This window comes from Onychostruthus taczanowskii, unplaced genomic scaffold, assembly GCF_017590055.1.
Source record: "Onychostruthus taczanowskii isolate IOZ18803 unplaced genomic scaffold, ASM1759005v1 scaffold67, whole genome shotgun sequence".
Taxonomy (NCBI): Eukaryota; Metazoa; Chordata; class Aves; order Passeriformes; family Passeridae; genus Onychostruthus; species Onychostruthus taczanowskii.
In genome coordinates this window covers 4,236,676-4,259,919 of record NW_024504455.1, presented here as the reverse complement: position 1 = coordinate 4,259,919, position 23,244 = coordinate 4,236,676, and the positions used below count along the sequence as shown (strand labels likewise).

Sequence of the window (23,244 nt, the reverse complement as noted above, 5' to 3'; positions counted from 1 at the left end):
AGCAACCACAGCTCCTCTTCCTGAAATCTATAGCCACCAAGCTAGGAAAAATGACTGTTTAGTGTTCATATTTGAATACACAGAGCCCATGAAATTGGGACAGACCTTCCCACATTCAGCCTTGGTAAGAAACATTGATTGGCTCATCTGGATTAATGTTGGGTGGTATCTGCTTATCCCCAGCCCCTCTGACCTACGTTCATTTGGGTGCTTATCAGCATGGGTATTGTGTCTAGCATCCACTTGATACGCCCATCTCTTGAAGGATGGCTGAATATGACCAAGCTGACCCAAACTCAACTACCAAACACTAAGAGGAGAGTAGCTTTGAGTACTGCATTCTTACAAACCATTTTGCAAGTGAAAGTCCTACATGTTATGTTGATGGTGCTCAACCACCGATTCTCAGTTCTCTTCTTTTGTAGAGCCATGGATTAGCTTGAGATGGAAGGGATCTTTAAAGATCATCTAATCCTTGAAGGACATCAACCTGTTGGAATGAGTCTAAGGAAGGGCTACCAAGATGACTATGGAGATGGAGGAGCTCTCCTACAAGGAAAGGCTGAGAGAATTTGGTTTGTCCAGCCTGGAAAAAGGACAGCTTAGGGGTGACCTAACTGCAGCCTTCCAGTACCTGGAGATGGAGAGGGACTTTTCACAAGAGCACATAGTGACAGGACAAGGAGGAATGGATTAAAACCAAAAGAGCATGGGTTTAGATTAGATGTTAGGTAAAACATTCTTTACTGTGAGGGTGGTGAGGCATTGGAACAGGTTGCCTAAAGCTGTGGATGCCCCATCCCTGGAAGTGTTCAAGGCCAGGTTGGATGGAGCTCTGAGCAACCTGGTCCAGCGAAAAACATCCCTGCCCATGGCAGGAACTAAATAATGCTTTCAACCCAAACAATTCGATGATTCCATGACTCCTTGCAGTCCACAGCCCTGAAGTTGCAAAGAAATTTATACAAATCAGTCTGAGCCTTTACACAGTAATGATGAGATTTGTGACTTTAGATGTTCACACTGAACCAGGCCTTGGCAACAGCGAGTGGTGGGGCCAGGAGAAAGAGCCTCCTACAGGCTGGACCGACTGCTTGATGAATCCAGGCGTTCTGAGGGAAGTTCTCCCAGAAAACGCCCGTAGGGAGCGAGACCCAGCCGGCCGGCACCCAGACCCGCGCGGGGCCGGCGGGCCTCCTGAGGGCCGAGCTAGGAGGCCACTTGTTGGGGCTATCCCAGCTGCACGCTCAGAGCTCCTCTGGGCAGCGGCTGCTCGTGCAGCACGGCCCCATCGATCGCGACAGGCAATGTCCGACAGGCAGTTCTGTCGCGACACGGCGGTGCCCGCCCGCCCCCTCAGCGCTCGGGCGGGAACTACGAGAACTACGGGAACTACAGCTCCCATGGCCGCGCGGGGCGGGCGCCGCCGCCATCTTGGGCCGTGCGGCGGGGCGGCCATGGCCGCGGGGCGGGCGGCGCTGGCGCTGTGGGCCGTGGCGGCCGCGCTGTGCCGCCTGCAGCCCGCCCTGGCGGCAGGTGAGCGGCGGCACCGCGGGACGGGGCCGGGGAACGGGACCACGGGACGCGGACGGGGCCGGGGAACGGGGCCGGGGGGCGGCTCCCCCAGCACCCCGCGGGCTGGAAGGCGCGCCCCAGCCGCTGCCCGTTCCCCGCTTCCGCAGCCCGCCGCTCGTTCTGCTGGCGGATGGATCGAACCCTTTGGCTTTTCCTTCCTGTGTGTTTTAGATGCCAAGTGGAAAAGGATAACTGGGCAAATTAAGAAAGCTGTGGAAGCCTATGAGCCGTGTGTAAAGGAAAATTGCAGCTGCCACCAAAGGTGAGAGACTGGTTTCCCTTGGACTGCGCAGGTCTCCGGACATAGGAGGGAATACTTTCGGCAGCACTGGTGGATTGGGGATAAACCAGGGAATATTTTGGCCCAAAGTTGTCACATCTGCAGCTGTGGGACCGCTGCTGGTCACACACCTTGTTACCCTGCAGCTGCACACACAGTGTGTTGGCATTTCGCATGGACTGCACGATAAACCATACACATAGCTGGTGACATTGCTCTTAACAACCCACTTCTGCCTTCTCACTCAGTAGGACTGGGGGTGTGATACCATTAATCAGAATTTTTTTTAAAGGAGGAAAAGGAATTTAGGAGTTACCATATTCTTCTGCCTTTAGTATTAGGATTTCAGATGCAAAAACACAGATGCCCAACTTCAAGCCTCCTATTTAAAAGTATCAGATGTGCTCACTCATTTTGGGGTTTGAATGCTATATTGGCTTTTAAAATCAGATGAGTCATATTGAGCTACTGTTTGTACACTCTCTTTGGAGTTTTTGCTATTCATTGCTCTTGAAATATTGATGAGGGAAAGTCTCTTCTAGCTGAGCTTTCCAGTCTTGCCTAAGTTCCAATCCAGGTACAGCCTAAAGACATATCCTAATCTTTAAACATACATCCCACCAGCTCCTGCCCACCTTTGGGCCAAACACCTTCCCAAGTGGTTACAACATCGAAAAATCTGCTGCAGATCATGACAGGCAATAGTAACATGAAGTGAGGATGGCTGTGAATGTGCCATGGCACTGCAACTCTCTTCCTGTTCTCAAGCTCATCCCGTTTGCTTCCCTGCCAGACTGCTCATGCTGTTGTGGTCAGACTATCTGCACAATGGCAATTCCTGACACAGTTTTACTGCTTTCTATTCAATTAGAAAATAGCAGAATTCTGGAGGTTGGAGGGGACCTCTTGAGTTCATCAAGTCCAACCCCCTGTGCTCAAGTAGGGTTGCCAGGACTGTGACCAGTCAGGTTTTGAATATCTCAACGTTAATATGCCAAAGAAACTCCACATCCTCTCTCTGCAGCCTGTACCAGTGTTTGACCCCTCACACAGTGGGATCACCCTGACAGTGTTTTCTTAAACAGAAACACTGATGCAATATCTACCTAAAAGCAAAGAATGTTTCCTTGGCTGTTACAATCTGACACTGTTTATTACATGCTCCAAGCAGTTAGATCACAGGACATATAGACACAGATCCTCCTGTGTTTTCTTATATGTTCATTAGGTTTGTGCTTCCATACTGTGTTCCTGGATCTCACTGGTGGTGTGCAGAAGTCACAGGACTTGTGCTGCATAGGCCTGTCCTCCTGGGCTGGCTTTCACTCACCCAGTGTTCCTGGGTGATGATATTTCATGCAACTAGACTGTTACCTACATTTTTAATGTTTTCACAGCATGACATTGTGTAAGGAATTTGGTCTTGGTGTGCCCCATCATTTATGGAGAGCCAGAGCACAAGGGTGAAGTGAGCTGGAAAAACATGCCTGGGTATGTCAGGTACTTCTGTGAGAGAGTGACCAGAGTTGACCTGTGCTGGGCTTTGTGTTCAGGCAAACAGCACACAGGTAAAAGTGTGAAGCTTGGACCTATGAGTCTCTGAGGAACTTCCAAGTGACTTAAATTCTCTCTCCAGAGCTCCTAGAAGCTACATGGAACTTCTTTTAGCTAGAAGCCAGTTCTGCACACTGCAGTGTTTAATGCAGAGTATCCTCCCTGTGATACATAATAGTGGCTGATGGTTTTGTTTCAGTGTCTGGAAGCAGGACCTGGCTCCTTTTCGAGGTGGCATTTCCAAGGAGACGATGTCAGACGTGGTGAGCCGGAAGCTCGGGACCCACTATCAAATAATTAAAAACAAACTGTATCGTGAGCAGGACTGCATGTTCCCTGCAAGGTAAGAGCTGTGCAGAAGATCTGCTCTCCCTAGCTGGGACAGAAGAGCACTTCCAACACTGCCAAGTTGGCAGTTATTGAGTAAAATGATATTTCAGAGGTCTGAATTCCTCATCAGAGCTGGAGCCTGGAAAATAAACTATTAGGCTTAAATGCATCAAAAGGAAAGTGTCACCGTTGCAGTACAGTGCACAAAGGTTTGGTTGGTTTGGGATCCCAGAGAAAGCTCAGATCAGGCCAGATTTTATAGGATGTGTTGCCTCATTTGTGTCCATACTGCAGTGGGACTTGGAGGCTGCTGTAGGCAGTTCCCAGTTTGCATCATGGTATGGATTAGGCTCACCGTCTCTTCTGCCTCTGTGCAGAGGAAGGCCTGCAAGAGACTGCAGGAGTCTGCCTCCTTACAGCTCTTTTGCCATGTGTCATTTCTCCACAGATGCAGTGGAGTTGAGCACTTCATTCTGGGGATCATCCACCGCCTCCCTGACATGGAAATGGTGATCAACGTGCGAGACTACCCCCAGGTTCCCAAGTGGATGAAACCCATTATCCCAGTCTTCTCCTTCAGTAAGGTACACACACCTTTAAAAGCTGAGCATTTCCAAGTTGTGCATGTCCTCCTTTCTCTTGGGAGCATATTTTTGAGGGTGGTTCTCTGCAGATTTTCTGTGCATTGAAATTGCTTGCTCCTCCTTGCCCTTTGTTTCCTTTTGCTTCCAGTTTTCTGACAGACAGACTTGAGGATCAATTTGATAGATCAGCTTTTCCCCTCATTAGCTCCTCTTCCAGGTCAAAAAGTGTGCCTCTGCTGCAGTGGAATGATACACATCTGGGTAGGATATGTGCCAGTATTCCTCCCATTTGCTGCAATACCTCTGTTGAAATTGTAGCCATAGTTTACCAGCAGTATTAAGCATTTTTGATCATGTCAGTGGTCATACAGTAATCTCATTTAATGTGGATATTTTAGTCCTTTTTTTGTGGTGCCACAGATGGGTGTTTTCATAATCTTGTCACCTTCTCTGAACCCTTTTCTCTTGGATTCCCTTTTCCACCTGCAAATGTGCACACATATGCAGAGGTGCACACATGCATGGAGGCAATCACTCTTTGCTTCTCTGTTCCCAGACTCAAGAGCCCTCCTGCATGTTCTGCTACCTCTCCCACTGTTAAACCTGACTGTAGCATAGTGTCTCATCCTTTCCAGCAAAATGCTCTTACACCTTGAGCTTTGGCTAATCTTGCTTTGCCTTAGTGTATGCCCTGTATGCCCAAATCCTGCACTTTCATGACAAATCCTATTCTTGGCTGACGTCCAGCAGGCAGTAAGATGCAAGGAGAAGCAATGAACTCTTTGGTCTTGCTAGTTCAAACCCAGCTCTGTTTCTGATTACTTGCTGCATCTTACTCTGAACCTAAGTCTTCAGCTCATGCAATCTGAACCACAATATGATCCATAACTATTGCCTACTCCACAGCAATCCTAAAATTCTCTCTAGATTTTCACTACAGGCAGTAACCATGTTCGCTGCTGGATGCAGCAGTAAAGCCAAGCTGTCTTGCCCCTTGACCATTGAACAACCTTAACTCTAGCCAGCAGAATCCAAGTTTTTGCAAAGCAGGTTGCAGGAGTTTAATCTTTGCAGCTGTGTTCATCATTCTGCCCCTGAGTACCTTGCAAGAAACTGAGCTCTGAACTCACTGTTGGCTGGTATCTGAACTGTAACCTCAGCCCCATCTTAATTGCAACCCAGTGACCCAGGCACATTTCAGCAGCCAGTGTTAGGAAGACTTCAGGGTGCTGGTCCTGTGTGCTTTCTAGAGCTGAAAGTATAAGGGATTGAAGTATTGTCCTGTTCTGCATCTCAGAAAGTTGATAATGGAGTTGTCATGGTTTCCAACCAGTGCCTGGTTGTAGCACGACTGAGAAGATGGAGAAGCACAACTCATACATGTTGGAAGGGACCTCGGAAGGTCACCCAGTCCAGCACCTTTGCTCAGAGTAGGAACAGCTCAGGGCTGCATCCTGCTCAGATCTGAGCATCCCTGGGGACAGGGATTCACAGATAGAGTTTGACCTGTTGTCAGAATAAAAACATACTTCCCACTATCTAACTGGAATTTCTCCTGTTGTAATCAAAGCCTGCTGCCACTCATTCTGGCTCTACATTACAGAAAAGAGTGTGCTTCCTCCTGAACTCTCCCATTAGGCAGCAGGAGATGGCATTTACATTCACATTCCCCCAACCACTAACCTCCTAACTACCTCAGTGGCCTTGGACTCTGCAATATCTGCAGGTGACAGACAGATGGATAATTGTGTAGGAAGTTTACTGCTAGTGCAAGGGAGTTGACTATAATCTGGTTTCATGGAAGAGTTTAGCCTTAAGTGCTGGTCTTCCCTCTGATAATATAGGGGGACTTAAGCAACCAAACAGGAGTGAGGAACTGGAATTCTTACATGACCTGGATATTTGTTACAGTGAATTGTTAAGTGATCTCTAGGAAGTCTGGAATGAACTGAAGTGTTGGAAACTTTAATGCCAAAGTGTGTCTAAGTGCCTCTGTCTCTGAGGAGATAATAATGCCTCTTGACTTGCCATCAGAAGAAAACATTTGTAGCTACACATAGGCACAAGCCTTTGGAAAGGTGAGTTGAGCTCAGGCCTTTTGCTATTTACTAATCAACTGCATCATGGATCTCTTTTGCTGTTTTACATGAAATTCCTGTGTCATCACACAGCAAGACAAGGCCTTTCAAAAATCATTGAAGCATTTCAGCATCGAGCTGTCTTCACATGAACCCTGCCCAGGGAGGTTGTGGAGTCTCCCTATCTGGAGACATTCCAAACACAGCTGGACGTGTTTCTGTGTAACCTGCTCTAGGTGACCCTGCCATGGCAGGGGGGTTGGACTGGATGGTCTCCAGAGGTCCCTTCCAACCCTGATAATTCTGTGATTCTGTAAGCTCAGCAAATGTTGACTGCAAAGCTCTTTTGGCCTCCTTTGGAGATATAATGGAGAAAGCCAACAGAGCTCCCAGAAGGAACATTTGTTACTGGTGGACTCAGTCAGTAGACCAAAGTAGATATTACTCTCATTTTTGCATTACTCTCCTTTTTCTCAAGACATCTGAATACAATGATATCATGTATCCTGCCTGGACATTTTGGGAAGGAGGACCAGCTGTTTGGCCAATTTACCCAACAGGTTTAGGGCGCTGGGACCTCATGAGAGAGGACCTCAGAAGGTATGTTTTGGAAGAAATGGTTGTGTGGGGGGGGAAGTTTCATGGAAGACAAAAATCCATCTTGACTGGCCCAGTGTTGATGTCTAAGACCATAAGCTGGTCTGTGATCTGTCCTAGTGCCTCACATTAACTACCCACAGCCTAACTGCTGTATGGGAATTCTCCATGGAAACCTTGGATGATGTCACTGGAAGTTATAATTAGCTCCTCTGTTTGCAACCCTTTAGTAAGGAATGCAGAGGACAAACTATGCACATCCTTCATGCTGTCAGGGCCAGATTGCTATCAGGTTTGGGGAAAGCAGGTTTGTCAATAAAGTAGCAGTTATCTTTTGCCTGCAGAAATCTCCCCTGACATACAGAAATATTCTTTCTTTTCCACTACTTCTCTAGGAGCTGTGTTTTTTTCACTGCAGGGATGGATCCAGAATGTTTGTATAAGCTACTGGAAGGCTAAAGGAAAGCATTCTTTAGATCTGCTTTTACTTGAGTGTCATTGTGCAATAGAAAAACCTGGAATCATTCCTAGGAATCAAGAGTCACTACTGGGCTAAACAGAAGACATTTCTGGCTGGGAGTCTTCATTTTGGCAGGATCTTTTGACTTGTTAGCAGAATAAGGGGCTGCATCCCATGGAAAGTGACAGACCAAGTGTGCAACAGTGAGTGAGCACAGAAACAAAACAGCAAAAATCACTTCTGTGTAATTGACTTGACATCCCAATGCAAGGCTGGATCTTTTGCTCTTCAAAATCTGAAGATCCATGTGATTATTCATAGCTAAAGCTTAATGTGTTGTAGTGTAATGGAAGTGCAAAGCATTTACTCATCCTTGTGTTTTCACTGTGAGGAGATGCAAATCCTGACCTGCACAGGTAGATCAGCTTGGGGGTCAGGACCTGCATGTTCCACCAGGTGCAGTAGAAAAGTATGGCAGAGTTCCCTGAGAAGTGGTGAGGCAGGTGACTGCACTGGCAGAAAAAAACCCAGGTGAACAGCTATTTTGAAGGACTTGATTAGGTTTAAAATGAAAGTGATAAATAAAAACAATGAACTCCTGTGTTTTAAGTACAAAACACTAGGTGGGTTTTTTTGTTGCCTGATTGGTAGTTTTGTTTTGTAGAGGGAAATGACTGATTAGAAACTCTGTAGTTGTTTTTCACTATCCATATTCACTACAGCAAAATAAAGCCACAGCACAAAAAGTGGATTCAAAGCTTAGGTAAACTTTTAATATCCTTCAGGGTTTGGTGGGGAGCTGTGTGTAATACGTTGTTTTGCCTGAAAGGTGTTCTGGAAAGTAGCCTATATTATGTTGCCTTAAACACAATATTTACAGGAAAACCTGTTTCATAGGAGCTGGCTGAGAGTTTTTTTATGCTATAATGAAGAAAGTGATTTCCACCAAAAATGAAGGATAGAAAAAGACACCATGCTGTGAAAGCTAATGAGAGTGTTGTTTCACGGTTATATTAAATCATTTATTGCCATGTATAAAAAATATTTTCAGATCTGCAGAAAAATGGCCATGGGAGAAAAAGATCTCTAAGGGATATTTCCGAGGATCCAGGTGAGCATTTTTTCCTGCAACAGAAGATTCTACCAACAGGGGCTGTGACAGCTCTCTGTATGTAGAAATCTCCATGTCTCCTAGACCTAAACCCTAATTAAGTGTTCTTCAGAGTGTATTTTTTAAAAGTAAGGAAAGTGAGACATGTTGTACAGCATTGCACTATTAGTTATTCTCCACAAGAACTGTCATTTGCAACTAGTTTATTATAATCACCTAATATTGGAAACAGAAGTTGTGATGGATTTGCCACATTATTTCTTAATGACTAAAACTGTCACCTCAGGAGCCCGCTTGTTTTGTTCTGTGAAGGGAACTGCAGGTGCTTGATACAAATTTAAAGATTTAATAGTGCTGTTCATGCATCCTGCCAATTGAATGCTTTATTTGCTGTGCAAGTGCTCCACACTGAATGAAAAGTATTCTGGCCTTAAGTTACCTGAGTGCTGGGGGATAATGGAAGATTTTTTTTTTGGCCTCTCTCCGGTGACAGTTTGAAACAATGTTAAACCCCATACTTTGTTTATTTCCCCTTCCCCAATAGGGAAGGATTTAATGGCTTTCCAGGTAGGCTCAGCAGCTGATGAGGAGTGTGTCTCAGGCATGTCATAACCTTGTTTATCAGCTTTGTTTTAAAGTCCTCTCAGAGGGATCACTGCTGAAGATGCTGAGCATCTTTTAACTTTCTCTAAGGTGGGAGTTAAAGCATTTGGCACTCATCAGGATAAAGGAAGCAGGATTTGTCCTGGGAATTGTTTAAATAATACTGTTAAATATATAGTCAGTCAAATAATTTTGGTACCCATCACTCATTATCTTCTGTTAATATACCCTTGGACAGAAATACACTGTGGCACACACTTCACAATGTTTTGGGGGCACACAGGGAGGTCAGAAAGAAGCAGTGCCTTGAGTCCTGTAGTCTGTTAGCTGTGTTGAGTCATGGGGATTGACAATTAGTGACAGCATTTCTTTTTCAGAACAAGCCCTGAGAGAGATCCTCTCATCCTGCTGTCCCGAGAAAACCCAGAACTTGTTGACGCTGAGTACACTAAAAACCAGGCTTGGAAATCTGAAAAGGTGTGTGGGTGTTTGTCTGTCTTCTGGGTGAGAAGGCCAGAAAGGGTGGCATTGCAAGATAGCTCTGATGGGAGAGAAACATCTTGTTGGAGAGTCGTGGGTGATCCTGTAGAGTGGGGGAGGTTTGTAGTTCCCTTGATGGCCGCACCTCTCTGACAGATGAAAGGAAGGAGTCTCTAGAGCCTGGCAGGCCAAACACTTTTCTTCCTTCCACGTTTGTTGTTCAAGGAAAGGAGAACATATAAAAAAAATTAATCTCTGCCAATCTCCTCCTCTCCCACTACAATAAAATTTGCCAACCCTTCCCCTTCTGTCTCTGAGCTGCCTCTCTAGTGTTGTCAGTCTTCAAACCTTTTTCTGTTTGCTCCATTTCTCGATCCTATTGTGGATAACTTTCTGATAACTGTTGCTGATAACTTTTTAGTTTCTTACTTAGTCTACAGTCCAGCTCTCTCCAGACAGTCTTGGCTAATCCAGTTACACTTGGCTTCACACAGTCCATTGTCCCAAGCTGTTTTCTTCTCTGTAGCTGCCAACAAAACATTATCATCTAATGTGTTTGTGCTGGCATTCACTTACAGGCAGTGTGTAATTTACTGAGCTTTTTTTCATGTTTGAAGGGCTGGGGATTCTTTATAATCCTTCTAGCCCACCAGAGAAGGTTTTCTCAGAAGTGGGAATGGAAGCTTTTGACACCTTACCTTTGTTTCTAACTGAGAAGGAAAACAAGTTAAATCACCATTTGAAGCTTACTGTTTTGTTTTGTTTTGTTTTGTTTTGCTTTTAAATTCTCTTTATTTTAAGGACACCTTAGGAAAGCCTCCTGCAAAGGAAATTCCACTGGTTGATCACTGCAAATACAAGTAAGAGTTTTGATTAGTAAAGCTGTTCAAGGGCTGTGGGTTAGTCTTTCCTTGCATGGTGTAGGGTCTCATTTTATTTTAAGGTCTAATTCAGCAGTCAGCTTTATGTAGATATGAGAGGTTGTGAGCAGATATAAGACAGTTGAAAATTTGGGAGCTTAGCATGGCAAGTGCTGCCACGGGGTGTATGTAGTAAAAGAGAGAACCTGAAATCTGATTGAGCAGACCCAGTATTAATTCATACTTTTTGTGTTGTTTAGGAGAATGTGGTTTTGATTCGTAAAGGATTTTATTCTTCAACTACTTAATGAGGGTTTCTTGGTGTAACACTCTCACAGGTTTCTCACAGGTTGCAATATAAACTCTTAGTGTGTATGCACTTGTGTGTCAGATGTTTTGCTTTTTCTTCTGCTAGTTGTGATTCTGCCAGCCAGAATCTGCTGATAGAAGAGCTCAGTCATTTGGCTGAATCTGTGTTTTTGTGCAAATGTGATTGACTTGTCTCATTTTATATTTCACTAGACTGTAGCACAGATTTCTCCCTTCTGTTACACATACACTGCCCAGCTCTGGTGCTCCCCAGCCCATCATATGGTGCAGGCTGAGACCTTCTCACACACTTTTGCTGTAGCCCAGGGTGGTAGGGTCAACATGAACTTTTGTCTGCTCCTTTCAGTGTAGGTGTTACACAGGCTGAGGTCATGGATGGGGGGAGCTGTGTCTGGAATTGGACAGAGGCATTTGCTTGCTTCCAGACCATCATTTTTGTTACACCTCTACATGTGTTTGCTGAGTTCCTTACACAGTGAGCTCCTCATCCCTGCCTTGAGATCCTAGGTAGTACAAAGGATGCAAAGTAATTTCAGATTTACTCCTTGTTGTTTGCTGTGCTAAGTTTAGCTGTAATTCCCATCTTGCCCAAAATATATATAATATATAAGCTCCATATCACCCAAAATAACTTCATTAAAGGAAGAACTCTCTTCCCCCAGCCTAAAATGTTTGACTTCAAAGATCAGTTATGTTCTGGGGAGATTTACCCGTAGGAAAAACAGCTTTCCATATAATAGGAGAAATGTGGGTTTGATAAGGAAAACAAGTAAGCAAACAAACATCCCTATGAGATACAGTTTGCTAAGAGAAATATCCCCTTGCCAGACTCAAGCCCACTTTACTAACTTGGCAGAAAATACTGAAAACAAAATTGTGGATTCTTTGTTATCTGCGAAGTCCATCAGTTGTGTGCTGGCCCATTTAACCTCCTAGGGTTGCATTCCCAAGTTAATATGAAACAATTACATTCAGATTAAAGCAGAATCCCAGAGGAAAAAGTAACCTGAGATAGATGTGGCAAAGCACAACAGTGAACAGAACAACTTCACTGCAAGGCAAGAGAGAATTGGGAAAAATTTCCTTGTGGTTGACAAAACCTCTGGGTGACCCCACAGGGTCACAGAATCCATGTTGTGACCTTCCATGCCTTGCTGGCAATTGTCCGTGAGGCCTCGTTGGTTTGTCACAGGCAGGTGCCTTTATCAAAGGTAAAGCCTAACACCTTGAATTTCTCACTGAGTTTTGACAGATAGCAGAAACTCCTCTTCAGCTCACCTTTCCTGTGAGCAGCTTGAAATAAATGCCTTTCCTCTGTTCTAGTGACTGGTGTGCTGCTCAGCTGCTGCCTGCCAGGGAAGGTTCACTGCTACCTGGAGACCAGCACACCTTAGTGCATTTCCTGACACAAGATGTGTAATCAGGTGCCTCTCTTTGCTCACCCTTTTAAAGGTACCTGTTTAATTTCCGAGGAGTGGCGGCCAGTTTCCGCTTGAAGCACCTTTTCCTGTGCGGCTCGCTCGTCTTTCATGTCGGAGAGGAGTGGTTGGAGTTCTTCTACTCCCAGCTGAAGCCTTGGGTCCACTACATCCCGGTGCGGTCAGACCTCTCTGATGTCAGGTGTGAGGGCTGAGGCTGCTCCGTGCAGCATTCCATGCAATTGGGAAGCCTTTGGGAATGGGGGATGGTTTGTGTTAGGCCATGAAATGCCTCCTCTCCGAGGCATCAGGCAGCGACTCTTGGAGCTCATGGTCTTTTCTCTTCATCACTGCCCCCAGAGAGTCCTTTGCTGATATTACTTGGGGAGTACAGTTTCACTGGTGCAAGTCTTTCACTCTCACTGAAATCAGCAGGCACTAGACTCTTAAATTTGCAAGTGAGCAGCAGAGATAAGGGGGAAGAAGAACTTATCAGTGGGCCAAAAATGTGTTAGCTCCCAGATTTCAGGATGTTGTCCAGAACTGATGTGAAACAATCAAGAAGAGAAGTTTCTTCTGTGCTCTGAGGTGAGCAGCACCTTCACTCACTTGTAGACTCTTAACTTCACCCTCCCCAACAGTTCAGCCAAGGGGTGATGTTCTCCACTGAGCCAGTTGTTTCATACCTTTTTTTTGTGTGTGTCTTCATTTTAGGGAGCTCTTGCAGTTTGTAAAGGAAAATGATGCCATAGCACAAGAAATTTCAGAGAGGTAAGCAGTATGTCCTTCCTGGCTATTAGGCAGTCTTCTTCCAAAACATTTTCTTGCACTGCTTTTGAAGGGGTTGCCCATCAAAGACAACCCAGTATTAGTAGGGTGCAGCATAACTGATCTTCTGCAGTAACAGCAGGAGGGCTGGAGCAGTGATAGCAAGCAGAGGGAAGCAGAAAGCAGGATGCTGTGCTTAGCTCTTTGGTTCACATATGACCCATGTCAGGAACCCCATGGAAAACTGGCAGAGGTTGGGAGCTTTCGTTTCAGTATGAGACAAGCTGGCTCCTGGGAGCTGTGTCTGCAATGTAAACATTATCTATCCAGGCTGGTCTGAAGCAGCATGCATCAGTGCTGCTCTAGCTGCATGTGATAAGTGAAATCTGATATTTATTATCCCAGATAGCAAATACCATCCTGAGGATAGCAAAAGCACTGCAACGTCAGAGCTGCGAGCATGAATGAAAATTGTAAAATTAAAACAGACGGTACAGAGCAGTGCATGTTTCTCATTTGAAATAAGGAAGTGTGAAAGTTGATATACATCCAAACCAAAACTAATGACTCTTGTAGAAAACAGGCCTGACTGTGCCTTGTGTTCTCTAGGGGACGTCAGTTCATCACTGAGCACTTGGAGATGGAGGACATCTCTTGCTACTGGGAACATCTGCTGTCTGAATATTCCCAAAACTTGACTTATAAAGTGAAAAGAAGGAAGAGCTACAGTGAGATCACTTCTGGACAGCTGAAAACAGAACTGTAGAGACTTCTCTGTTTTTTTGTTTGGCTCAAACTGATCACTGTGGAAATCTGAAGATCAGTATTAACTTGTTTCTTGCTCTCTCAGACTTACCTTTCATAGCAGAACTTCAGAGAAGTCAGCAGTAGGCTGACTTGGACATTGCTTTCAGGCACTGGGACCTGGTTATATTGTCACCAGAAGAATGTTAAGCAGCATATTGGATTAAGGCTATTTAATGGGGTGGTCAGTCATGCCTAGAAAGAGGGATGTTAGCATTTAGGACTTAGTTGCTACCTGTCTCAAAATGATCCTAAATCCCATTCAGTCCATGAGGAGCCTTACTGGACTTTTTACCAAAGGTCATGCAAAGGACATGGACTGTGAGCTGTGCTCAGCTAGTAAACCCCTACCCCTTTGTTTGGCAAATGTTGTTTTCTCAGCTGGGTGATAGCACCTGGGGTATTAGGAGTGCTCTGTCAGAAGCAGGTACTGGGATTTAGGGGTAACATTTCTGGACAGTTTAGAGTTTATGGTGGGTTTTAGAGGTTGATGGTAAGGTTTTGACATGCCCTGGAAAGGATAACTGATCCTTGCAGAGTTACCCTACCTACCTGACAGGGGATCAGCATGGGGCCATCATCAGTGATGTGCTTGGCAACTGAGACAGAGGTGGTTCATCCTCCAGCAGATGAGCTGGGTGCCTGCACAGCCCTGCACAACTGAGCCCCTGTTTAATTATCTCTCACCAGCTGCCTGGCCAGACATTCTGGGATGTCATCCTTAGGAACCCAGAGAAAGTATTCATAGAGGTAGATTCAGCACTTCCTTTTTCCAAAAGTGCAGTCTGCTCTGATCCCCTTCTGTAATCTTTCTAGGATTAGTTTGGGGATTTTGGTTTGGGGTGTTTTTAGGTTTTTGTTTTTTTTTTTTTTTTTTTGGTTTTTTTTTTTTTTTTTTTTTTTTGTTTTTTTTGGTTTTTTTTTTTTTAACTGATAATACATCTGCTCACTTCAGTACTTGCTTTTCTTCCCCACAGCTGTGCCACTTCTTTTTTCATCTCCTTCAGCCTGATTGAGGGAATATCTTCAGTCACACAGTAGCAGCTACTGCTCACATTGCCCTTTTTAAGGTGGTCACAGGCTGCTTGGGCTCGCTGTGTTTATGCCCACCACAGCCTCTTGGCTAGGAAGGACTGCAGTTCCTGAAATGCTCTGTGCCCCCTAAGGTGAGAGGCTGGGAGGCAGCAGCATCTTCTCTGGCACCCAGACAGGAATAGTGTGGGTGGCAGGAGGGACACAGGAGCTTCCCAGGGAAGCACCCCTGTTGGTAAAGCAGCCTCAAGGCTCAGAGAGCAGCACATTATAATGGAAGAGGATGACAGCAACAGCTCTCAGGCCCTTCTGCAGTCAGGGTGGATCAGGGAAGAAGGAAATTGCATGGAACAATAATATTTAAGTGCGTGTGTGCCCTCACAGAGGCCTTGCAGCCCTGGTACACAGCAGCTGGTCCTATTGATCAAGTGCTGGTTGCTGGGGCAGTGTGTTGGTTTTGGGACCAGTGCTGGGGTTATCCCATCCAGCAAAGGAAAAAGAAGGCATTAAAAGAACCCGATTTCCCAGGAAAACTGTGCCAGAGTGGAAAGGGTTTTCTGGTTTTCTATTTTTAGCCAACAGAGAGACAGCACTCCAAGAAACGGAGCAGCTCTGTATGATATTTTAAAACCATTTGTAATGAAGTGCTTTTTGGAATAAAACAAACAAAAATGAAGTTTTGTTGGAGGCATGTTGCTTCATCAGAAGAGTAATAAGAGGTCTGCAGAGTCCCGTAGATCTTGCGATGAGACTTGATGCAGCTTAGGTGGCCCTTGGCCAAAGTGATGGTGCCGCAGAAGTGGGGGAAGAATCCCGGGAATTCAAGTCCAATGGCTTAAAATATGCAGAGGCTCGGTGGCAAGGCCCAGGCACCTCCCCTGGTGGGGAGCTTTCACTGCTTTGGTGAAACAACGGAGGGAGTTCAGTTGTTTTAGGGAAGGCATGAGCCCCATGAGAGGCACCGTCTCGCGTGCAGCATTTGCCTCTTATCGGCCTCAGAGCCGGGGGCTGCGCGCCCTCTGCCCTATGCAAACCGGGCATCACAGCTCCCAAAACTCAGCTCCTCTCTCGCGTGGGGAACAAACCCGGCCCGGCACAAACGGGCAAATATTTGGAGTCATTACTCAGTAATTAATGCAGAGCCGAGTGGTTCGGAACCGGGCCGAGCGGTGCCGAGCGGTTCGGAGCCGCCCCGCTCCGCGCCGTGCCCCGCCGGGGCGCAGGGGGCGCTGTGGCGCGGAGCCGCCGCTGCCGCCGGCCCGGCCATGGCGGAGCTCCGCGGCGCTCCGGCGGGCTTCGGCCGCCCCGCGCCGCTGCCGCAGACGGGCTGGGAGCGGGTCAGCGAGCTCTGGCGGCTCGAGTGAGCTCCGGGCCGGGCTCGGGTGGGACGGGGTGGGATGGGCCAGGCGGGGCTGGGTGGTGGCGGTCCCGCCGTGCCGACCCCGCTCCCATGGCTGCCCTTGCCTTGCAGCGAGCAGCAGCAGTTCCCGGAGGAGACGATGAACATCGCCAAGTCGGCCTTCACGGCGGGCGTGGTGGGCTGGCTCTACGGGGGGCTGCCCGCCTTCGTCAGCGCCCGCAAGGCCTTCATCGAGAGCAGCCACGGCGAGATGTTCCAGAACCGCGCCGATGCCGTGGTACGGGCCCGGGCCGCGCGGGGGGAAGGCCTCGGGAGGGCCCCGGTGCTGGAAGTTGCCCTTGGAGGCGCGGTTTGGGGCGGCGGCGGAGCCGCTGGAGGCCCGGCGGGCTCGTGTTTGTGGGACGCGTGTGTTTGCCCGGGTCTGGGACAGAAAGTTTGCTGGGAGTGTGGAAGTGAGCGCAGGTCAGGGAATTCGCGTGTCCCGTCACCCAAACTGCTTCAAAAAAGCGTCCTTCGTTACACGGAAGGTTGGCAGCAAAGTTCACCGTTCTGATTAATGCGTCTCCAAAAGGCTTTCTGCTTTTAAGTTTTAGCGTGCTGGCGGGAGACTTCATAGTATCAAACTGGGATTGTACTCCTGTCTTATTAATGTGAGTCATTTTTAGACCATTTAAAATTCTTTTAGAACAACAGCACAACAAAGAACATCTGTGACATTTTATAGATGTATTGGAACGTCTGGGTGTTTGTTATTCCATTAAAGTGTTGGTTAGCTGGATTATGAGGAAGAAAAACCCTTCAAAAATCTGCCTGATGTAAATTTTGTATTGCTTACAATTAGATTTGGCCTCTGTTGTGGTGACCTGCGAATTACCACTGCCTGGTGACTGTGGTATATCTGAACCCAGGCTACGCACCTGTATCACAAGCACTGGAAGAGAAAATTTATTTACTTTCATGGTATTAACGGCAAAATTTTTAATTTTTGTGAAGCTTCTGTTTGCCACTTATTTAAAAATAAAAACTCTTCAAACTTTTAAGTGCCAGTGTTAAAAAGCAGAGCTTGATGGTATCTTAACATTTAATGTAGATGGTTATTATTTACTTCCTATTGTTTATTGATGGTTATTATTTATTAATACTTATGAACTCATAATAATGAAGTAGTTTTTGGTTTTCCTCCCTTTTCTGGCGCTCTGTCCCCTCAGCAATCTGCGCACCGCGCTGGTCTCCGGAGTTTCATCCGCTACGGCTGGCGCTGGAGCTGGAGGGTGGCGGCTTTCGCCACGATATTCAAGTGAGTGTTCCCTGATGGCAGCGGAGCAGAGCTGCCCCGTGCTGCTGCTTGTCCTTGCCAGCAGCGCCCACAGCTCTGGTGACTGACTGAGGCTCCTGCTGTTGCCTTAACCTGAGTCTGGTTGATCAGGAGCACAAAGAGGGTTTAACCTGTTAGAATTGCCCCAGAATTCTCATCTTCTAATGGATCAACACAAACCCTAAATGTGGAAAAGCCCTGTTTGTACATCAATACTGTTCTTTCTTGGCAGCTGCTTTCTGTTTTTCCTTCGTCTCTTTCTGTGCTTTTTCTCCGAGGGAGTGTTAAAGTGTGTTGGCAGTTTCTGGAAGTGCTTTCTAACCCACATTGATTTTTGTCCTTTCTGCTGTGTCTCATTACTCCTAGTTTGTATATGCTGGTGGTACTCACAATTGTCACTTCTGCTTTGTGTACACTGGTATTACAATTCTTTGTTCTTGTCCTCAGACACTTGCAGGGGATTGTCTTGTTCTTGAGCAGTTGCTGAATATCAGATCTGTCACTTCTATGTGCCTGTTTAGGCCTTCAGATTTTTCCTACACACACAAAACCAATGCAGAGAGTGTTCTGCTGCCCCGATTTTCTTCCTTGGGTGCTTCAGTGCATTTGTGACAATAGAGCATCAAACTAAGCATGGTCTTCTGAGCAAAGCCCTTTTAAACTAGAAATATCTCCTTCCCTGTTGTTCAAACTAGTCAATTTATAAATTTAAACCTGCATTGACTTTCTCTGCAGGTATGTTCTGTTTAAGTTCTCCTGCTTTTATGATCCCACAGTATTGACTGGCATTACTTTATATTTCTGTCTCCCTAATATTTTTGTTCCTTCCTAAATTTCTTCCTCACTCTCTCTTGTTTTCTGTGGCTTCTTTTAGTTTAGTCTCTGTTTTTAGGCTTAGTTAGTGTGCTGTTTGCTTTCTCTCCCGGAGCTTTTGATTTCTTTGGGTTTTCTGGATTTCTTTGGATTTGACATGTAACCTCGTCATCTTCCACCAGGTGTCTCCCCTGCAGTCGGATCAGCCCCTTTTTCACCAGCCCTTTGGAAAAGGTTCTGAACGAACCTGTTTGCTGCTCAACATTGTTCCTTGTAAAACCCAAGTTGAAAATTTCGTCCTGCAGTTGTGAAAACTCTAGGTTTCACAATTAAACCCCAAATTGTTTGGGTTTATCTGTGTTGGGAAGGAGAGGAGGATTGCTGCTGGCTTGTCAATGTCACGCAGGAGGCTGGGGAATATGTGGCTGCTGAACTGAGAACAGTATTTTGGGGCTTAGCTGATGTTTAGGAGGAGTTGGTTTACCACCCCAGAGGGGAATCTGCTGCCACAAGAGCAGGTGACCCTGCTGATGTCACGAGTGTGACTGAGGCTGTTGTACTGGGGGCTGTTTGCAAGGCAGGATCTTACTGACACGTGCAGCAGCTTTTGGGGTAAACGTCCTACATCAGGACTGGCTGACTGACAGCACCTTTTCATTGCTCAAATTCTTTTCTCCTTGACTATATTACATGTTCCTGGGCACTGGAACAGGTAGTTCAGAGGAGCTGTGGATGCCCCATCCCTGGAGGTTTTCAAGGCCAGGCTGAATGGAGCTCTGAGCAACCTGGTCCAGCGGAAGGTGCCCCTGCCCGCAGTGAGGGCTTGCAACTGGATGACCTTTAACAGCACTTCCCACCTAAGCCATTCTGATTCTATGATTCTATATGATAGGAAAGAAAAATGGTTGATTAAAAAATAGTATCTCAGATCCAGTTCAGGAACTCTGATATTCCCTGGCCTGTGTCTGTGCAGCTGCCCACAGTAAAGTCACAGAAGTCATGGCTGGCATGTGTGTGCTCTAAACAGATGAGGGCAACCTGAGGGCTGGCTTAATGAAATCCAGCTTTATTTCAGGCTGTGTTTTGCCACCTCTCCTTTTCCATGTGCAGCTGCTGACCTCTGTGCCTTGCCTCTGCAGCGTGGTGAGCACGGGCCTGTCTGCGTACCGCGATAAAACCTCCATCAGTAATTTTGCTGCAGCAGGAGGTAAGAGTGCTGTAACCTTGTGTGCTTCTGTTTGTTAGCAAGGGCGGTAGCAGAACAGCATAAGCAAGTATCCACATCCCTTGGGACTGGGCAGCTTCTGTGCTCTTGGGTTTTGCTTCTTGTTCCACTGACTTTGCTCTGCTGTTTGCCTGCTGCATGCCTTTATTTCTAACAGAGATACTGATGCACTGCTGAAACCATTGGGGATTTTTGTGGTTATCAGTTCATCTTCAAGACACTTGCTGGAGTGTTTTGGGTGAAAATTGCTTGTGTGGAGTAAAGGCAACACTTGGTGCATAACCTGTTCTCATAAGCACCTATTTAACAGGGAAAGCATTTTTATTTCCACTCTTGGTAACAATTCAGCACACTGTTTATAGGCTGCCCTTTTCATGCTAAGTTTTGCATGCCCACTTTTGGCAACAGGGCTCTGGGTATGTGATGTGCTTGTTCAGTTTTACAGGCTTTATTGCCCTTACAGTTGGATACACTTTTTACTGATCTTTTCTGCCTTACATGGCAGCTACTATTATTAGCTGTTGTTGAACAGAAAAAAGGACGAGGAAGATCATGCTCCAGCCTAGAGAGAGCTTGGTTTTACTTTCATAGAACTTCTGTGATACAGCAAAAACCTTGGCAGTTTTTGTGAAGCAGAAGGAACTTGGTGCAATGTTTCAGTGCCGAGACCATGGTGACTTTGTGGTGAGGGTCTGTCCCACTGGCCATGGCGCTTGGTTTCTGCTCTGTAAAAGCAGATGTCAGCTCATGGAGAAGAGAAATGCAGCAAAGCAACTCCCTGTGCTGGCGTGAGATGTCTGTGGCGGGGCTGTTTCAGTTTCAGTGGGTTTGTTCTTTTTTCAGCCTTCACAGGAGCCCTGTTCAGAATGCACTTGGGCCTGCAGGGCCTGGCGGGCGGCGTCGTGTTTGGAACAGCGTTTGGGTGAGTTGTGACTGCTGCACACACCGAGCCTGGAATCACAGCTGGGGCATCAGGAGCTTCCCTTCCTCTCTTGCCTTGAGGGATTTTCTGTATCCCCCATGATGATCACTTTTCTTCCAACCTTTAAACTGTTTTTCTTCTTTGTTTCTTGTTTTCTGTTTTGCTGGTCTCTCAGTAGTGAGAACTCAGTGCTCTCAGTAGAGAATCTTATTTGCTGCTGTTTGCTTATTAGAGGGAGCAACATAGGCTCCACCAAAGCTAAAACATGAAGCAGCAGCCATTAGGAAACACTCAGGGAGTAGCTGCATGGCTGGGCTGTAAGGTGACACGTCTTCGTGTGTGTCTTGTAGTCATAAATCTCCTAAAGTTCCCTGGAGCATGGAAGATCCCATGGTTCTGTCTCAGAGGCTCTGTGCTTCTGGACAATGTCCTCTAACTCAAGAGAAATCTGACTTTTCAAGAAGGACTGGGATTTCTTCTCAAAGTGCTGACCTGTAAATATTCTCACAAGTGAATCTGAGGATCCTGCCTGAAGAAGAGAATGAGGTTTATTTGTGCTGCTTGTCACCATCAGGATGGTGTCAGCTGTGGGCATGCCTGGAAGCAGCCTAGGGAGCTTTACCAGTGAAAACACAAGTACTTCCAGAGCTGGATGGAAGCTGAGCAGGGGTGTCACTGTCTGAAATGTGGTTTAGGTGTTCTATGGGATCTTCATTGGCCACCATAAATCCTTCCACTCCTTTGTCCTGTGTGCCTGTCAATGAGTAAATTGAAAATATCACCAGGGCTCCAGTGAGTCACAGCTGAAGAGAGGCTGTGGTTGGTGGGTGACATAGAACAGGAGCACTTTAGTCTGTGGTGTCGTGAGTTTTGGGCCCCCCATGCTCCTTTTGCTGATGCCAGTAAGTTGTTGCTGTTGTGTGTCCCCTGGGTGACTGGTGACTTCTCTGCTTCCCCCTTCAGGGTTCCTGCAGGAGGCCTCCTGATGGCAATGTATGGCTTGGCTGGTGAGACCTTGCAGGAGAAGAGGAGTCGTGAGCGCAGGGAGCTCTACGAACAGAAGCTGGCAGAGTGGTGAGGAGCAGCTCTGTCCCTTCCAGTCGTGGGCTAGGAGGGTGTCTGGGCCTGTGGGTTCCAACATTTTGAGAAACTGTGACACACTAGGTTTTGTAAACCTCAGTTCTTCTCTTGCTTGTTGGTGTTGTTCACATACCAGTCTTAGAAATGCTGATTTAGTCTTCCCAGTCTTTCCTTCATTGCTGCCTTCTTTCCATCCCTATTAAAGAGAGGAAAGAAGGAGGATGGCTGGAGGCTTGGGGAGGAAAAAGGGCATGACACTGGTCATGGGAATTACTGAAACTTACTCACTAGTTCTAGAAGAAATTTTCAAGAGCTTGGATTCTGCAGTCATGTCTCTGTCAGGAGGATACAGGCATAAAATTGCTTTGCACTCTCTCTTCTCTCCTTAGGCAATCCAGGCTCAGTATGATTGAAATCTCAGGCCAAACAGAAGGCAATGCTCAGGGAAGACCAGAGCTGGAGAGAGCAAGAGAATTGAAGAGCTACTGAGTCTTCCCCAGATCTCTGTTGTAAGAAGCTACATAGCATTTTGATCCTGCTTGATCCTTCAGTCAAGGGATCATGGAAGTTGTCTGTGAATGCAGTTGTATCCTGTGAAAAAGTGTTTTGCTGAAAACATTGTTCAGGGATGGATATCACTGCACAAAGAGGTTGGAAGAGCCAAACGTGTTCCACCTGAGAAGTGGAAGTACAGACTTTACAGACCAGGAAGTGTCATCTAGCTTTGGGAGGAAGTGAGGGTTCCAGAGCCTCATCTAGAACCCATTTCTCTGCTGAAAATGTCCAAACCACTAGTGGTGTAGAAATACTCAAGGTAAAGGGGCCTATGAATGATTTGTGTGCTAAAGGTGCCCTGAATCCAAAAGTTAATTATGCCCTGGTGAAAGCTGCTCTTCAGACAGTGCCTGAACAACTTGCTGATGGTGGTTTCTTACTTGGTTCCTACTGTACTTGGGGTATTTTGCAGCCAGTGTGGAAGAAGGGTGGAGGAGCTGGGAATTACATGGAAATACCCTGAAAAAGGCATGTTTTGGGTTCCTCAATAAAAGCCAGAGGGTGCCACAGAAAACATGACTTATTTCTGGTGGTGACACTGGAAGGCTTGGCACTGTGGACAGTTTTAACAACAAGAAGGCCTCTAATTTCATTTGCAATTTGGAAATCAGGGGTTAATTTTTGGGGTAATGTAGTTCAAGACACTTAATAAAGCCATTGAGCAGTGGTGACTGTGTCCATAAGCTCTTTATGTCAGTACAGCTGGTACTTTAAGCTAGTACAGTGTTGGTACTAGAGAAGCATCCTTGAGTGATACTCCTTGAGAAGAGCTCTAAGATCCCACCAAACATTCCTCTACCCAGTAACAAAGGCAATAGGGTGCCAGCTCTGTTATTTTGTTCCAGAGAGGAACTGTTCAGTCAGAGCTGTTACCTGTGGGTGGTGCTGGAGTTACTGTAAAACTGTCTGTGCTCAGAAGGGTGAGGTGGCCCATCACTCTCTCCCCAAAGCAGGAGTCAGAATTCCTGTTCCCTTTCTTTCCTCTCCTGCTAAAAGGAATTATATCCAGGCAGGATTTTTGAGTGTTCTTCTCATAAGAAAAGAATCTGTTCTGGTTGAGTGCTTTTCCAGATAATTAGTGTTGATTGAAATATGAACAGTCAATCCCAC

At 46.3% G+C, this 23,244-nt stretch overlaps 2 protein-coding genes across 4 annotated transcripts; both read left to right on the top strand.

The window, feature by feature from the left end:
• The first annotated feature begins 1,442 nt into the window (after positions 1–1,442).
• On the top strand, positions 1,443–15,540 carry POGLUT1 (protein O-glucosyltransferase 1). 3 transcript variants are annotated; one of them, XR_005953874.1, is made up of 12 exons: positions 1,448–1,536; positions 1,747–1,837; positions 3,609–3,752; positions 4,188–4,323; positions 6,880–7,001; positions 8,510–8,569; positions 9,550–9,649; positions 10,454–10,512; positions 12,295–12,462; positions 12,621–12,848; positions 12,975–13,031; positions 13,638–13,720. XR_005953874.1 is itself a non-coding variant. In XM_041420953.1 (11 exons), exons 1-11 carry the CDS (start codon positions 1,458–1,460, stop codon positions 13,792–13,794), a joined length of 1,173 nt encoding a protein of 390 aa, XP_041276887.1. In that variant the 5' UTR covers positions 1,443–1,457; the 3' UTR covers positions 13,795–15,540. The 3 variants fall into 3 exon arrangements, 1 of the variants encoding a protein (XP_041276887.1); XM_041420953.1 differs by lacking the exon at positions 12,621–12,848 and having other exon boundaries at positions 1,443–1,536; positions 13,638–15,540; XR_005953875.1 differs by having other exon boundaries at positions 12,295–12,848.
• Positions 15,541–16,094: 554 nt separating this feature from the next.
• Positions 16,095–22,801, top strand: TIMMDC1 (translocase of inner mitochondrial membrane domain containing 1). Its single transcript, XM_041420967.1, has 7 exons — positions 16,095–16,224; positions 16,336–16,501; positions 17,433–17,521; positions 19,492–19,559; positions 20,421–20,499; positions 21,463–21,573; positions 21,969–22,801. The coding sequence occupies exons 1-7, from the start codon at positions 16,130–16,132 to the stop codon at positions 22,066–22,068; spliced, it is 708 nt and encodes a 235-aa protein (XP_041276901.1). The 5' UTR covers positions 16,095–16,129; the 3' UTR covers positions 22,069–22,801.
• The last annotated feature ends 443 nt before the right edge of the window (positions 22,802–23,244 follow it).

Excerpts from the sequence above, each read along its gene's own strand:
- TIMMDC1 (XM_041420967.1), top strand. The coding sequence starts at position 16,130 with ATGGCGGAGCTCCGCGGCGCTCCGGCGGGCTTCGGCCGCCCCGCGCCG. Across the intron at positions 16,225-16,335 it reads AGCGAGCTCTGGCGGCTCGA|CGAGCAGCAGCAGTTCCCGG; the intron begins GTGAGCTCCGGG and ends CTTGCCTTGCAG. Across the intron at positions 21,574-21,968 it reads GAACAGAAGCTGGCAGAGTG|GCAATCCAGGCTCAGTATGA; the intron begins GTGAGGAGCAGC and ends TTCTCTCCTTAG.
- POGLUT1 (XM_041420953.1), top strand. The coding sequence starts at position 1,458 with ATGGCCGCGGGGCGGGCGGCGCTGGCGCTGTGGGCCGTGGCGGCCGCG. Across the intron at positions 1,838-3,608 it reads AATTGCAGCTGCCACCAAAG|TGTCTGGAAGCAGGACCTGG; the intron begins GTGAGAGACTGG and ends GTTTTGTTTCAG. Across the intron at positions 8,570-9,549 it reads GGATATTTCCGAGGATCCAG|AACAAGCCCTGAGAGAGATC; the intron begins GTGAGCATTTTT and ends TTTCTTTTTCAG.